This window comes from Gallinula chloropus, assembly GCF_964237585.1.
Source record: "Gallinula chloropus genome assembly, chromosome: 20".
Classification (NCBI taxonomy): domain Eukaryota; kingdom Metazoa; phylum Chordata; class Aves; order Gruiformes; family Rallidae; genus Gallinula; species Gallinula chloropus.
In genome coordinates this window covers 2,232,963-2,248,740 of record NC_140105.1, presented here as the reverse complement: position 1 = coordinate 2,248,740, position 15,778 = coordinate 2,232,963, and the positions used below count along the sequence as shown (strand labels likewise).

Below are 15,778 nucleotides of genomic sequence, written 5' to 3'. Positions count from 1 at the left end.
TGGAGAAAGCTGCCCAGGGAGCTGCTCTGCAAGGAGGGCTGCCTCAAGATGCATCCTGAGCTTCTTGGTCTTTAAAGCACGCTTAGATCCCCTGTAAAACTGGGGTTTGTTTGGTCCTTACAACCCTAGGAAGTGAATCACTGGGGGGTTGTGCTTGTAAATCCCCAGTGCTGCTCCTGGACCAGCTCCTGCCCACCCAGTGCTCACAGCAGCAGCGCTGGAGCCTTGGCTGGGCAGTGCTTGAGGAGGCCAAGCTGAAAGGTGCTGTAGAGAGGCACAAGGTATCGCTGCTCAGCGCTGCCAGGGGAGCTTTGTGCTGCCTTTATTTATATACCCAGGCTGGCTGGAGGCCACAGGAATTACTTAATCAATCCTTGCCCGTGTCTGGCGTCGCGGGCGGGGTGGAAGCTGCCCACAGGATCTCGTGCTGAGGATGATAAATGGCTGTGGGAGCATCTCCAGCTCCCACCTCACCCAGCACTGGGTGTGACTGGTCTCGCTGTGGTGGGCTCACGGGCTCGACCCAAGGGATGCTCAGAGGACACGAGCGCTGTGTGGTGTCCCCCTTCCCAGGGCAAGGCAAGGGGAGCTGGAGGGGGGGTGTCTGGGGTCTGCCAGGGAGGGACAAGCCTGCTGGTGTCACCTCCAGGACAGGCTGCCACCTCACCAGCCAGACCTGCAGCTCCTCCATGCTGGAACCCACCCCGGGAGGGGGTTTTCAGCCCATAACTTTCTAGCCATGTGTTTTATGGGATGTGAGGGTCTCCCCACTGACTGCTCCCAAGCAGCAGGAGGGCTGAGCACCCACCTCACAGCCACACAGCTTCGCTCAAGCAAGCAACCCTACAAAAACACCCCAGCCAGCACTCACCACACACCAGGAGGGGAGCAGTGGAAGCTCCCCTAAAGTGAGCAGAATGGCATCAACAGAAGCCAGAGAAGTGCAGGCAGCAGATGGAAGATGGCTGGGTGGAGCTCACATCCTCCTGCAGCCACAGAGCTGGGGCACTCAAGAGGCACCACACTGCTCTGGCAGCTGCTGTCAGCCCCTCTCCTCTGGGCTCAGTCTGTGCCCACCAGCAGCTCCTGCTGCAGCACCTCCTTCCCACCCCCTCATTCAAACCCTGAGCCACCCCCATGCCCCCACCACTGCCACACCAGCCTGGGGAGGGACATAGAGCTCCAGGCACAGCCCAGTGCAGGGGAACTCACTTTGGCTATCCCCACCCTGCCAGCACTGTCCCAGGGATCAGCATCCTTCCCCAGGGATCAGCATCCTTCCCAGGAGCCCCCCCAGCCCCATCCTGCCCCTCCCTTCCCAAGCACAGCCTGGGAACCATCCAGCTCCCACCAGCCATTCCTGGGGACAGACCCCACCACGCCCATTGAACTCAGTCGTTCTCCTTGGGCTTCATCCTCCTCCAGCTCTGCAGCCAAGGTGGGCACCAGCCACCCCCCCGTGCCCCCCATCACAGCTCTCCCCAGTAACTCCCACAGAAGGGCTGGGTGTTGCTTCCCCTTTAATTTACCTTTTGTCAGGGGGAAGGGTTAAAAAAAACAAACCATCAATAAATAAAACAAGCCAGGATGCTTGGAGAGGATGGAAACCTTGGAACTGCAGTCTGCTGGTGGCTTGTCAGAGGAGAGGAGGGGTGTCCCCAGTCCCCCTCTCCCCACCACCCTGTCCCAGCGCCACCAGGTCCAGGTGGCTTCGGATGCGGTCGGATGATGCTCCTCAAGAAGAGAATGAAACCAAAGGTCAGGACATGGTGACTCACAGTTGACTGGTGGACAAAACAACCCCCAGAGTGTCTGACACCCTCCGGCTCACCCACCAGGAGGGACCTGTCCCGCCTCCCTCGACTATGGCAGCAGCTCTGAGAAAAAGCCACCGGCTGCACGTCGCGTGGCCGCAGTCAGGCTGGGGACACACACACACACCAGGTCACAAGCAGTCCCTGCACAGGGCCACTTGTCCTTTGCGATAGTCACGGCAGGGGCAGAGGCGCCGGTACTTGGTGTTGTAGCCGGCGCAGCTGAAGAGCAGCGGCTCCTTCTGGAGGTAGCACTCGTGGACCTTCTCGGCCACCGCGGGGTAGAGATGGTTCATCTCGTACTCGGTGCTGTCGCAGGTGATGCTGAGCCTGGGAACAAGACCAAGGTGGGTCAGCTCAGGGGGGTGTCACTGGGCTTTCACTGAAGGGTGCTGCCCTGTCCTTCTTAGAGACGCTCCTTGAAGCGTTGGGCAGATCGTTGCTGGTTGCAGCGGGAACTGTGAGCACTTGGCTAGATGTGAGTGCCCATCACCAGCCCAATGCACCATGCAGGAAGGGGTGACCCTTCCAACTCAGCCCTGCAGCCCAGGGACACCCCAACCCCCAGGTGAGCTATGGGTGGCTGAGGAAACCACACGCAAAGATCCACCCAGATCTTTTCCGTGCTCCTGCTGACCAACAAGGTCTGTCCACTCTTCATGGACACCATCCCTGGAAGGGCACATGAGTTCAGTGGACGCCCACACATCCCCTGCTAGCTGGAATTAGCCAGAAAAACAGGGGTAGCCAGCAGCAAACACCCCGAGGAGAAGCAGAAACACCCAGCGTGGATCTCAGCATCCCTCTCCTCCCGCCTGTGCCCACATCAGCAGCACCAGCAGCACCCTCCCACCAACCCCTTGCAACTGGTGAGTTTTAAGGTCTGGAGAGGGGGGTGCATGGAAGGGAAAAAGTGAGATCCAAGCCCCAGCTCTAATTTATCATCTAAAAATGCCAGTGGGAGTCCCAGCACCAGCCTGACCAGCGTGACAGCAATGGCAATGCTCACATTTTAATTGCCCACAGAGCAGCACGGAGCCCGGTGACAGATTTATACTCCATTAAAACTTCACTGCTGTGTGTTCAAAATGCAGTTTTATAGAGAAAGACATTAAAAAAGAGAGAAAGGGAGAGAACATGGAGGAGGTGGAGAGGAACGGGGTGGGAGAGAGGTGGAAACGTGCCTGGAAAGGCTGCTGTTGCCTTCTGAAGCATGAAGATGGGCAAGGCCAAGACGTGCAAGCAACGGGCTGCTTTGCAGAGAGCACCTTGCCTACACTGCCTTGGGCACGAAGGCACCTCAGTGGGGTTTAGGGAGGGAGGACATGGGGAAAATGGGTCCTTGTGGGAGCAGGTAGCAGGTGGCTGGTGGCCTCGAGCAGCCCCGCACCAGGAAGGTCAATACTTACTGGAGAAACACCTCCTCCTTGTTGAGGAACCTGAAGAAGGTGGGCTCACAGACCAGCCCGTGCTGACGGCACGTCTCAGTGCAGGAGTGACGAGTCTCTGACACCCAGACCTGCAGGGAACCCACTGGGGGCCAGGCGTGGGGGTCCCGGCTGGCACTGGGGGACCACACCAGGTGGGTGGCGTTGGGGGACAGGGCCAGCGGGCTTGGAGGGCTTTGCATAGCTGGACTCTTGGCCTTGGGAGGCAGAGGAGGAGACAACGTGGTGCAGAAATCCTGGTGAGAGAGCAGACAACAGGTCAGTGCCTGAAGGGACAGGGTGAGACCTTGGACACAGGGAAGGGAGGCTGATGGTGGGACATGGATGCGTGGGACATGGGGCATGGGTGGTGTTGCCTGCTGTGGGAGGCACCAGCCACCTGTTCTTCTCCCAGTGCTGCCTCATTCTCTGCAGCAGAGATGCCTTGACCCAGCCCCAGTCACCCTCTGCCACCCCTCCAGCATCTCTGATTCACAACAGATCTCCCCAGGCCCCATCTCCTGGTGCTCTCTGTGATTCGGCCACTGGCTGCACAGGGCTGGGACCTGGGGGTCCCTTGCTGGGGACCTGCATGGGACCAGCAGCTTGTTTTGCCTAGGGAAAGAGGGACAGACTCAGGGGAGAACAGGGATGGCACCCAAAGGAGAACAGGGATGGTACTCAAGGGAGAACAGGGATGGTACCCAAGGGAGAACAGGGATGGTACCCAAGGGAGAACAGGGATGGACCCAGGGGAGAAGAGGGATGCTTCCCAACCTGGTGCTGAATGTAGGCGTGGATCCGCTCCAGCATCCCCTCACAGGTGTACTCATAAGGCAGGTAAGGGTCCACCTGTCAAGGGGGAAGAGCAGAGAGCAGGCAGCAAGTGGGGACAGCCTTACCATGCCACTCCAGGCTTGGGACAGCAGTGCCCTGTGCCACGACTCTCCCCACCCACCCATGGCTTGTGCTTGTCCACCAAAGCAAGCAGGGCAGAAAACAAGGACTGGAAACACTTCAGAAGCCATAAAGCACTTGAGAGGAAGAGGAGGAAGGATTCGTTGGGGTTTGACCCATCCACTGGGGACAATCATTCACCCTGTTCCATTTTAGCCTCATTTCTCTTCATTTTTGGCAAGTTGCAGAACAAAATCAGTTGTCATCTAACAGGTCACCTCCAACCCCAGCTGGAACTGTTTCAGCCCAAGAAACCTCCCACCACTGTGGGCAAGGGGAGGGGGGTAATTTAAAAGATGAGGGAGGAGTTAGGACTGGTAAAGATGCCAAACTAATCCAGAGCATGAGCACCCCAGGGTCTGGTTTAGCATCCCCTGTTCCTCTACCCCTGGGCACAGCTCTGCCCAGTCCAGAGAGGAAGAGCACGGTCCAGGCTTCGCTGCCCCAGCTGGAGAAACACTGGGGCTGGGCCTGGCTCTGCACAATATGGGGGGATAAAAAGTGCCCCTATCACTTCTCTGAGGGTTTGTGCCCTGGGTGCTGTGATGGGGTGGAAGCTGGGGGTCTCCCAGCCCCTGAGGGTCACTGCCCCCCACTGCCCCCAGCACAGGCTGGTACAGGGTGGGCAGGCAGCACCCAGTGGTGCCCCAGGATGGAGCGAAGGTTGGTGCTCCCCAGGGTGGTACCTGCTGTTTGTACAGTGTTTAACCACGGGTGTATTTTTAGAACAGGTTATGAAACACTGACAGGCTTCAGGAGCCTTCTGCCTGTACACTTCCCAACATCACATCTCCCTGTCCTCAGTCCCCCCCTCCTGCCCACAGCAGCACCCCCAGGTGAGCACAGCCCCAGCACAGCAGCTCTGGGGGTTCCAGGGCTCGCTGCCCTCCAGTAAGACCAGTGCACAGCCATTGCCCTGGGTCCACAGTGACCCCCCCATCCATGGGAAGAGCATCACCACCAGCACAGCATCACTGATGTATCCCTTCCCCCTGGGACAAACTACTTGTTAAGGAACTTTCTGCCCTGGGAAGACAGGTTTTTCCACACTCCCTTGTATTCCCAGAGAGGTGTTAGATGAGCCACAGGGCATCAGTGCATGAAAGGGGCTGGTTCTGGGGGGACAACCCGCCCCCCCTCCCCTTTCCCTCACCATGCATCTCTGCAGAGCTTCATGCAAAAGAAGGATTATAAGGAACCCCCCTCAAAGATAATCCATCTGGAAAACAGAGTTTCTGCTGTTTTCTGAGCTCTGCACCTCCAAAATAACTACCTCCTTTTGAAGCACCTGTCAAGCCCAAGCTCAAAGGCTCAGGCTGCTGAGAAGATCCCTCTAAGCATCTCCCTGCCATAAATATCCCACCCGAGATCTCAGCAGGGCTGGAAATCACAGCAGCTCCAGCTAATTACAGAGGTGCACGCTAATCAGGGCTGACACGATGACAGGCACTGATCCTGCCTCCCAGCTGCTGATGGGCACTCAGGTAAGTGGGGCAGAGCCCTCTGAAAAGCAACACCACACCACCCCCCCACCCCCCCATCTCAGCTGCACAGAGCCTGAGCGGGGCTGGGTGCTGCCCAGCACCCACCCCAGGGAGACAAACCACCCCTCGCCCAGTATCACCAGTGCTCAGTCCCATCTTAGGCCACACTGAGGGGGCTTTTCCTCACACCAGACTGATGTAATTCTGTAAAACAACCTTTTTCCCCCCCAAAATGCTGCCGTGGGACGTGGTGCATCCATAGCAGAGCAGAGGCAGCAAACCCCACCGCAGCTGCCACGTACCCAGAGGTGATGCTGTGGGACAGAGCCAGCCCCCAGCCCACAGGCTCCTGGGTCGGGTCCAAGGGCAGCAGGAGGCTGCAGCCCCCACTCCACCAAGCCCCCACACCCCCCTGTGTCCCCTTCCCCTCCCAGGGGCTCCCCCAAAGGCTCTCGCTGCCCCCCTGCTCCCCTCTCCTGGCCTCGTTAGGATTCAGCTCGTGTACCCAGGACTGATAGAAAATGCCAATTTCAGGAAGATAATTGTTTAATTAAAACCTGACAGGCTTGGCCTCCTCTTGACAGCCACATCCTTAATGCTGCTCCCTGCACCAGCAGCTCAGGCTCTCCCTGGAGACCCAGGAGGGAGGAGAGGGGCTCCAAGGTGGGGACCAGTGCATCCCACTGCCCAGCAGAGCCATACATGGGACAGCACAGGAAGGAGGAGGGCAGAGGGGGGCAGTGACCATGAACCTTCCCCCAGGAACAGAGCCAGAGCTCTCTGGTCCCAGTGCTCTCCATCAGCCAAATGGGGAGTTACTGGTACCCCATGGGGATATCATCACTAGAGCCCTGGTTTTACAGCCCTTGGCAGGAATCCCAGCGCTGAGGAAAGAAATAACCCTCCCTCATCTAACAGGGAAAGAAAGAAAGAGAGAAAAATAAATAAATATCCAAACTTCATCAGACAAATAAGTAGAAAAATAAAGCAATTCTCTGCTGGCACGTAGCAGCAGGCTGGGAACACTTTAACCAGCTATTTTCCCTGTGATGTTTAATATGCCACCCTTTCAAGCATAGGCTGAAATGTATAATTTTCCACTATATTCCTGTATGTTTGACTTTAATATAATGAAGCCTTCTCCCTTCACCACACCAGAATATTGGGTCTATTAAATTGTGTGTGTGAGGGCTGTTTCTGACAGTAGGGGAAAGCTGAAGGCTGAGGAGATGGTGGTGTCTGCAGCCTCTCCTCCTCCTCCTGCAGCCTCTGACCTCTGGCTAAGGGCTGCAGTCCATCACTGGGACAATCCTCCTGGCATCGCTCTTCCCACCAGGATGCAGTTGGTCTCTTGGCCCCACATGCCTGTGCTGGGATTTGATCTCTGGGGGAGGAGAGTTTGGTGCTTCTGTGATTTCAGGTTTCCTTTTAAACAGGTCAGGGATGTGAACCATCAGGGGAACCCAAAACTGCCCCGAGGGGGGGATGAACGGCAGGGGCAGGGCTCACCAAAACCCTTCCCCAGCAGGTGCAGGGTGACCTGGAGCAGATGCCACCTCTGAAAGGACAAGGCAGGGGAGCAGAGAGGCTTTTCTTGGGGAAAAATACCCCACATTTCAAACCCAAGCCACTGTTCAGGTCTCTTTCCAGGAGGAGGAGGTTTCTTTCAAGCTAATCTAGGTTGGTGAAGGATGCTGGCTGCATCCCAACTCTCTTCCTTGCACAAATACAGCAGCCAGCCCTGCCAGAGGACCTTCCAGCTCCAAACACACCAAAGAAAGCTCTGCCAGCCCATCTGAAGCCAGGGCAGGGCTGCACAAGGTCCCAGCACCCTGGTTCCCAGTCCCCAGCACCCTGTGTGACACAGCTGCCATCACAAAAACCTGATGGCAGAGCCAAGGAGACATCTCACAGCTTCCACAACATCCTCCCACAGCATCCCCAAAGAGGTTTTGCTGAGTTTTGCCTGGTAATGCAAACCCAAAGCTGTGGGATAAGGGAATTTTCAGTCATAAACCAACAAAACCAAAGAGAAAATTCATCTGGTTCAGGTCACACTTCATTTTCCAATGTTTCCACCCACCAAGAAGGGGGAAAACACCGTGTTCCAGGTCTGTTTAGCTTGGGGAAGCAAAGGGAAACATGGAATTTCAGACACAAGCCTTCCCTTCATTAAACCCACAAAGTCTCTTCAAACAAACACAGGCAAACAGGGAACTAAACTGAATCATCTGACTCCAGTAAAGCTGAAATAAAACGTTCAGAGTGGGAAAAAAAAGAAATTGATGGCAGTTATTCTGAAACACAGACAAATTTGTTAAATACTCTGATAACAAAACATCCCATTTTGCCTTCAGGGTGAAAGAGAAGAGAGTCAGGGAAATTTCTCCAAGCTCCAGTACCTGCCTGGGAAGAGCAACCCTGAAGGGCCCAGCCACCTCCTCCTGCTAATGCCCTTGTTTTCAATCCCTGCTGTGACAAACAGTATTTTAAAGACAAGATACCAAGGGATTCTTGAAGCCAAAGCCCATAATAAGGCTTTTAGACCTGTAAGGTAGGTCAATTTTTAGGCTTAATTGCTTCGACAAGACTTTTATAATAAAGCAGAGCTTTCCATGCAAAAGCAAAAGAGGAGAAAAAAAATGACCCCCCTCTTGCTTTAAGTTATTCACAGTCACTCCCTGCTCTGCTTCAGGAGGATTTATACAATATCTGTTAAAAAACCCCCAGGGATGTGAGTTGTGGGATTAACCCAGCGTGCTGGGAAGGAATAACTGCTCTCCAAAGTGACTCTGTGTTCTCCAAGCAACGAGACCCCAGCGCCTGGTTTTGTTCCTTGGAGGCAAATTGAGGACTTGGACCTCTCAGCAGTGCAAGGTGGGATGCTTCATGTGAGGGGACCTCAGGTCCCTGGTCCTGCAGAGATGGGTGGCAGCTTTAGCTGCCCTGTGGTCCCAGAGGAGACAGAGTTTACCCAGCTCAATGCTGGGATGGAAAACAGGGAACAGCTGCCCTGGGATGCCTGGCCATGGCTGCCTGTCCCCCCAGCAGCTGCCCACACACCGTGCTGGCATTGCAGACACCCTTGTAGCTCTGCTTCCCCTGCCCTCCATCAGCTGGGAGCAACTGCAGGGATGTTCATTAAGAGATAGAGCCCTGGGACAGGCTGCCCAGGGGGTGTGGAGTCTCCTTCTCTGGAGAGATTCCAGCCCCATCTGGACACCGCCCTGTGTGACCTGTCCCAGGGACCCTGCTCTGGCAGGGGGTTGGACCCCATGGGCTCTGGAGGTCCCTTCCCACCCCTGTGAGTCTGGGATCCTGTGAAGGGAGGGAGGTGGGAACGTGCTGTGACCATGCAGCACCTGCACTGCTGTGAAGAGTGGGGATGGGGAGAGGAGCAGAGAGGGGAGAGCTCCTTGTCTCTGGGCAGAGAGGGGCTCCACGTGCCAGCAGCACGCTCCTGGTGAGCACCTGCTGCTGTAAAGAGCAGAACCCAACACGGGCTCCGGCTCCTCCTGCCCAGTGCCCATCCCACCTTCAACTCCTTCCCTAAAATCCTTTCTCCTCCTTTTGTTTTTAACCAGAGAACATCATTAAACATCTGAACTGGCCTGGTGCACAACCAGGGGACATCTCAGTGCAAGGGGAGCCAGAGAGCCCTTTCCCTGCACTTAATTCCCCCATCATTCATTAATTCTTTTAACAGCCTGGCAGCATCAGGCTTCCCAATTCCCTTCCTCCTTTCTGGAAAACCCAAACAGTTCCTTCACTCTCCTGAAGCACAGACCAGCAGCTCCCAGATGCCCACCCACGGCATCACCTTCACTTCAGGGCCATGTCTCCAGTCCAGATGGTGGAGGGTCAAGTACCAACAGCTGGCCTGGCAGCACAGCAGCAGGGATGTCATGATTTTTAATTTAATTTTAATTGAGATACTGGAATGAATCTGCAAAGCAACAACTGTTTTGGTAAGAAGAGTTTGTTTGGCCTTTGCAAACTCACAGAGAAAATCAGCACGAGGTGCAGAGCCATCACCACCACCCAGGGTAAGGAGTGAGACCCTGGCACAGCTCCACCAGCTGAGTGAAGTCCCCAGACTGCCACACACACCCACCTCTGCAGCCTCTAACATGGGGAAAGCAAAGATGACAGCATACCCCCTCCAAAATCCTACCCAGCACCATGACACCCAGTCCCCCCCCAGCCCAGTGCAGAGCCCCACGTTCACAGGGCATCATCATTTGTCCTCACGAGGGGCTGGCTCATCCCAGGCAGAGCAAATTGCCAGCAAAATGGAGATCAGCACTTTGCTCCCCTCCAGGAAAATTGACTTTAGTAATGTGGATAACTTGAAAGGCTCCTGCTCCAGGGCAGGAGGTAAATATTCATGAGAGCACATTTCCAGGGCGGGCTCAGCGGGAGCACTGCCGTCCCAAGGGGGGGTCCCCACATCCCCACCCCCTTCCTTACATCCCTTCATCCTTCAGAGACAACTCCTGGAGCTATTCCTATTGATTTTCTCCATCCAAACGATGCCCATCAGCAGTGAAATGGGGGAGCAGCAGGCTCAGAGGTCTGTAGCTCTCTGTGCACTTGCAGGCAGATGCTCTCTGGGTTTCTCTTTGCTTCACTCCAGGTTCCAGCACTGCTGTGTATCTCCAGCAACTACAAGCTCCTGCTCCCAAACCTCCTCTTCTTTATTCTTGCCCTTGCTCTGGCTCTGCCCTGGGATCCCCAGGGGATCCCTCAAAGGTGCAGCTCTGCCCTGGGGAAACACCTACAACACTCAGTACCAAAGCAAGGGGAGAGCTGCGTTCCCCTGAAGCTGCAGGAGAGGAGGGTTTCTGCCTTGAAAACAATTCCAGAGGGGAAGCAAGAGTGATTAATGGTCACAAGGGAGAGCACCAAGCAGCTGTCCCTGCAAATCCCACTGCTGGGCCATACCTGGGTCCTCATGATGGTTTTGACAGCAGCTTCAAACTCCTCAGAGTTGTTGTAGTCGACAGTCCACACATGCGGCTTCCCGATGAAGTCTTCGGCATAGGGGTGCTGGGAGGACACCTGAAACACAGCAGGGAGGGCTGGGTTTTGCAGTCCCTGCTGGAAGGGCTGCTGTCTGTCACTCATAGCTATGACAGGGGAGAGGAGCAGCAGGCAGGGGCACAGAGAGGTGCTGGAGAAAGGTTCCCTCTGGTTTCAGCTGCACCCCGACACCAGGCTGAGTGGGAGGTTGGGATGCCCCGTTCCCATCACCACTGAAATCACCTCTGCAGCCCTGAATATCTCCATCTCCATAACACAGCACAATTTAACCTTAACCTGAGCCGTTTGTGGGTCTGGAGTGGCAAAAATAGTCCAAACCAGCAGAGGTTTTGGAAGGAATCGTGCCTCACAGATCTACCAGCTCCAGAAACAGGGTGGAGAGAAAATCCATCATCACCAAATGCCAGGAGCAAGTGGTGCATCATTCTGCTGCCAAAAGCAGCCCCCCACACAGGCACCCCACAGCCTCCTGCCTCACACCAGGTAGTTTTGGGGGATCTCCCTCTTTTGTTTCAGCCCCATGGTGCTGTGAGGCAGCCAGAAACCAGATCTGCTTTTGGGAAGGGAAAAGAGGATGCTGAGCAGAGGAGGTGTTCTGGGGTCAAGGCAAAACATTGCAGATGGGCCTGAAAACCCACCCTGTGTTTTATTTTCTGCCTTGCTGTCCTTTCCCATTTTTTTACCAAGGGATTGATCCCTTCCTTCCCCCCCGGACTGATCCCTTCCTTCCCCTCTGGACTGATCCCTTCCTTCCTCTTCAGACTGATCCCTTCCTTCCCCCCCAGACTGATCCCTTCCTTCCCCCCCAGACTGATCCCTTCCTTCCCCTCTGGACTGATCCCTTCCTTCTCCTCTGGACTGATCCCTTCCTTCTCCTCTGGACTGATCCCTTCCTTCTCCTCTGGACTGATCCCTTCCTTCCCCCCTGGACTGATCCCTTCCTTCCCCCCCAGACTGATCCCTTCCTTCTCCTCTGGATTGATCCAGCATATCAACACCCTGGAGCATTTCACAGCCCTCATCCCCCCAGCTGCCCTCCTGGCTGAAGAACAACCACAGCACCCACCTAGGATGGGTGCTAACACCAGGAGCTATTTAAGGGGGTGCACAGGGCAGAGATGGGGGGGTCCAGGCCAGCCCAGTGCTCCCCACCCTGTGATGGCTGCCACCGAGTCAGGCTGTGGCAGGGCTGAGCCGCACGGCCCCCCAACAAAGCCCTTCTCAGTGGGAGCGAGCATTGCACTGCATTATCCACTTCATTAATAATCAAAGAGGCAATTTTCTCAACCCTTTAACTTTTAAAGAGTTCCTGCTTCACTCAGATTGAATTCCAAGTGATGGGCAGGCCTGGGAGGGGTTTGGTGCCCCTGCAACACTGCCGAGGTCCTGGTGTCCCTCTGGTTGTACAGAAGGATGAACGGGGAAGGGTAGATAAAGGCAGGACAAGGGGGATGGAGTGAAGCTGGAGGAGGGAAGGGTTAGAGGAGATATTAGGGGGAAGTTCTTTCCAGAGAGAGTGGTGAGGGGCTGGAACAGGCTGCCCAGAGAGGGGGTGGGTGCCCCATCCCTGGGGGTGTTCAAGGCCAGGTTGGCTGGGGCCCTGGGCAACCTTGTGTAGCTCCAGGGCTGGAGGTTGGTGTCCCTGCCTGTGGCAGGGGGTTGGAGCTCTGTGACCCTTGGGGTCCCTCCCAACCCAGACCAGTCTGGGATTCTGTGATTGAAGGGATCTAGATGGAGATGATGCGAGGATGAGAGAAGGGAGCCCATCTGCAGGTATCCACACTCCTGCTTTGGGAGGAAATCTCACAAAAGAATTAAAAGAAACCCCTCAATTCAGCCCCTGCTCACCCCTGGGCTGGCCCAAAACCCTGGGGGTGTCTCCATCCAGCCCACCCCCTCGCCTCCAGCCAGCCTCACCTCTCTGGACGTCGGCTTCCCGCGGAAGAACTCGTGGTTGAGGGAGCTGTGGGGGGGGCTGAATCGGGCCTGCAGGAACACGCAGCCGTTGGCGATGGCCTCCAGCGGGGCCGGGCCTTCGTAGGGGAACCCAAAGCCAATGAAGAGCTGCAAGGGAGAAACCCAGGTGCTGAGCCCATGGGAGCGTCTCCCAGGTAACACCCCAGCTTCCCTCTCCGCTCCTCTGGTTCTGCACACCGAGCTTCCAAGGGCAGGTTGGATGGGGCTCTGGGCAACCTTGTGTAGCTCCAGGCCTGGAGGTTGGTGTCCCTGCCTGTGGCATGGGGGTTGGAGCTCTGTGATCCTTGGGGTCCCTTCCAACCCACACCAGGCTGGGATTCTGTGATTCTCCAGGCAGCTTCAACACCCCATAGCTTTAATGTGCTAAAAACTCCCCCAAAGCAACAGGTGTTCCAGGAGCTTCAAGCTCCTTCATGGTGGCTACAACCATCCTACTGGGTCTGTATGGAGCAATATTGGTGGCTACAACCACCCTACTGGGTCTGTATGGAGCAATATTGGTGGCTACAACCACCCTACTGGGTCTGTATGGAGCAATACCAGTTTGCTAAAGCCATTCAGGCTGGAGAACCAGCAGCACATCCCCCAGGCCCCAGCTGAAGACACCTGGGATGTGCCTGCACCCCACCCACTCGCTCCAAGAATCCCATTTGGGATTTGTTGGGAGATGAACAACCCCCAGCCTACTCCACTCAGCAACAAAGAGATTAATCAGCAAACTCTGTGCTCCACCTGCAGATGGTCTGCAAGGAAAAGCTCATCAGACACACCTTGACTTGAAGTGATGTGCTCTGCTTGGCTCCTGGCTAATTACCCCCTGCTGATAGTGCCTGCAAGCCCAGGATGGGTGCAGGTAGCGCCCTTTCCCCTTTCCCTTTAGTTGGGTTTTCTTTCTCAAGGTGACTGAGTCCCCACTACTAGCTGGTTAATGGGGGACAGGGTCCCAGGGACACCTGGATGGCCCTCACCCACCTTTGCCTTCCTCAGCAGCTGCTGGAACTCGTGCTGTGGGAGCAGCCCGTGGTTCTTCACGAACGCCGGGACCTCGGGTGGCCTCTGTGTCTCGTAATAAACAGTGCCATGGATCTCCATGTACTTGTTAAGGATGGCCAGGAACTTCTCCTTGCCCTGGGGAGGAAGGCAGAGGCATGAACCACACCAGAAAATAGTTAGGGGGGAAATTTAACCCTCAAAGCACTGCCCTGGAGCAGCCACGATGCTCCAGCCCAACCCACAGCACAGCAAAACCCACACCTTCCCCTCTGCATCCCTTGGACACACGTCCTGGACCATCCCAGGCTCCCAGTGAGCCTGGATGGCTGCAGGATCCAGCACCTTGAACCCCTGCCTTCCCTGTCACCTCCACTTCCACCCTGGAGCTGCTGAATTCAAGGTTTCAGGAGCTTCAGAGGGAAGTTTGCAAAGACCAGAGCTTGCTAATGGCCTCTTATTCCAAGTAACAAGTCCCCAGCATTTTCTTACTCATGTTTAAGCCTGTTTTACCGCCTGGAAACATCCAGGGGGTCATCAGTTTTCTTCTCTTGGAGGCTTTCCTCCCTTTGCTCTCTGAAGAAACCTGTGATTTTAACAATTGCCCCATTGCATCTCTTTTTCCCTTGGCTCAGCCACGAAGGGACCAGCTGTTGGATTCTCAGCTTGCTCTGGTGCTGCAATAGGCCCTGGAAGAGCAGATCCTGGGAGGGAACAGGGGGTATAAAGGGGGAATTTGGGGCACCTCATTGCAGCCTTCCATTCCCTGAAGGGAGCAGAGGAACAGGAGGGGAATCAGCTTGTTAAAGGGCAGAGACTGGCAGGACAAGGGGGATGGAGTGAAGCTGAAGGAGGGAAGGGGGAGAGGAGATATTAGGGGGAAGTTCTTTGCAGAGAGAGTGGTGAGGGGCTGGAAGGGGCTGCCCAGAGAGGGGGTGGGTGCCCCATCCCTGGGGGTGTTCAAGGCCAGGTTGGATGGGGCCCTGGGCAACCTTGTGTAGCTCCAGGGCTGGAGGTTGGTGTCCCTGCCTGTGGCAGGGGGTTGGAGCTCTGTGACCCTTGGGGTCCCTTCCAACCCTGACCAGTCTGGGATTCTCTGATTCTCTGATGTGAGAAGACTCCTTGCCTTACAGCTTTCATTTCTGTCCTCAGCCACATACCCCTGGATGTCTCTAAGGCTAGAAACTGGTGGCTTTGGTGGCGTGAGGCTGCAGGGTGCCATCCTGGCCATGGTGCCACCCAAATCAGCGCTGCTTTGACAGCAATTCCCTCGTGCAAAGGGCTTGGGGAGATGGGAGCAAAGCACAGCTCACAGTCCCTGGGCAGCACCAGGCATCACTGAGCTTCACTGGGGGGAAACCAATCCCCAAGTCCCCCTGCATGTTTTGGAGAGGGGCTGGCATGGGAGATCCTCTCCATCCCAGAGCCACAAGCTGCTTTGAGCCCTGGAAACTGGGCAGCAGCCTGATGGAAATGGCATTTCCCAGCTTATTAAAACTTCAGCTGCTGTTGTGAGCCAGAGGCAAAGGAGTTCAGAGGGGTAAGGAAATGAGAAATAACAGGAAAGGAGCTTTAATCAAATGTTTCTAAATGTCACAAAGATCCTGTCCTGGAGATGGTGCTTGGCAAAGGCGTGTAAATGAGCACCCAGCTCCAGAAAATAGGTGCTCTTTTCCTTCCTAGACCTCAAAGGAACATCTCTTCTTCCCCATTGCTTTGTTACAAGGGACAGGGGGACACGAAGCAATGCCTGGCCAGCCTGGCCTTGAGGAACAACAACGAGCAAGAATCAACCCCAGCCCCTTGAGCCAATAATAAATTACCCCAAACATGCTGTTTTGGGGGAAAATGATGTTGTTTGTGAGTTCTGGCTACAAGGAGCAGACATTCCTAGCATGGAAGGTGGAGGAAAATGTCTATTCTGAGGCTTAAAGTCTCTTTAGTGCCTTTGCAAATTAACCTAACTGAACTCAGGTGGAACTTCTCCATCAGAAAGGGAGGGGGAAGGGTAGAAAAAGAGAACAAAATAGGAAAGTTCCCCTACAATGGGATTTAGCTGGTTTCTGTAGGTTTTTAGGGAGCCCTC

At 55.4% G+C, this 15,778-nt stretch overlaps 1 protein-coding gene across 2 annotated transcripts in view; it reads right to left on the bottom strand.

Annotated features, from left to right (window-relative positions):
• Positions 1–1,945: 1,945 nt before the first annotated feature.
• The window catches only part of MGAT5B (alpha-1,6-mannosylglycoprotein 6-beta-N-acetylglucosaminyltransferase B), a gene marked incomplete at both ends in the record, with an annotated part of 66,720 nt that continues 52,887 nt past the window's right edge, over positions 1,946–15,778 (bottom strand). For both annotated transcript variants that reach the window (XM_084273650.1, XM_084273651.1), the window contains 6 exons: positions 1,946–2,144; positions 3,224–3,498; positions 4,019–4,093; positions 10,627–10,743; positions 12,643–12,789; positions 13,675–13,830. In XM_084273650.1, coding sequence (XP_084129776.1) covers positions 1,946–2,144; positions 3,224–3,498; positions 4,019–4,093; positions 10,627–10,743; positions 12,643–12,789; positions 13,675–13,830 — 969 coding nt within the window. The remainder of the gene's footprint in view (positions 2,145–3,223; positions 3,499–4,018; positions 4,094–10,626; positions 10,744–12,642; positions 12,790–13,674; positions 13,831–15,778) is intronic.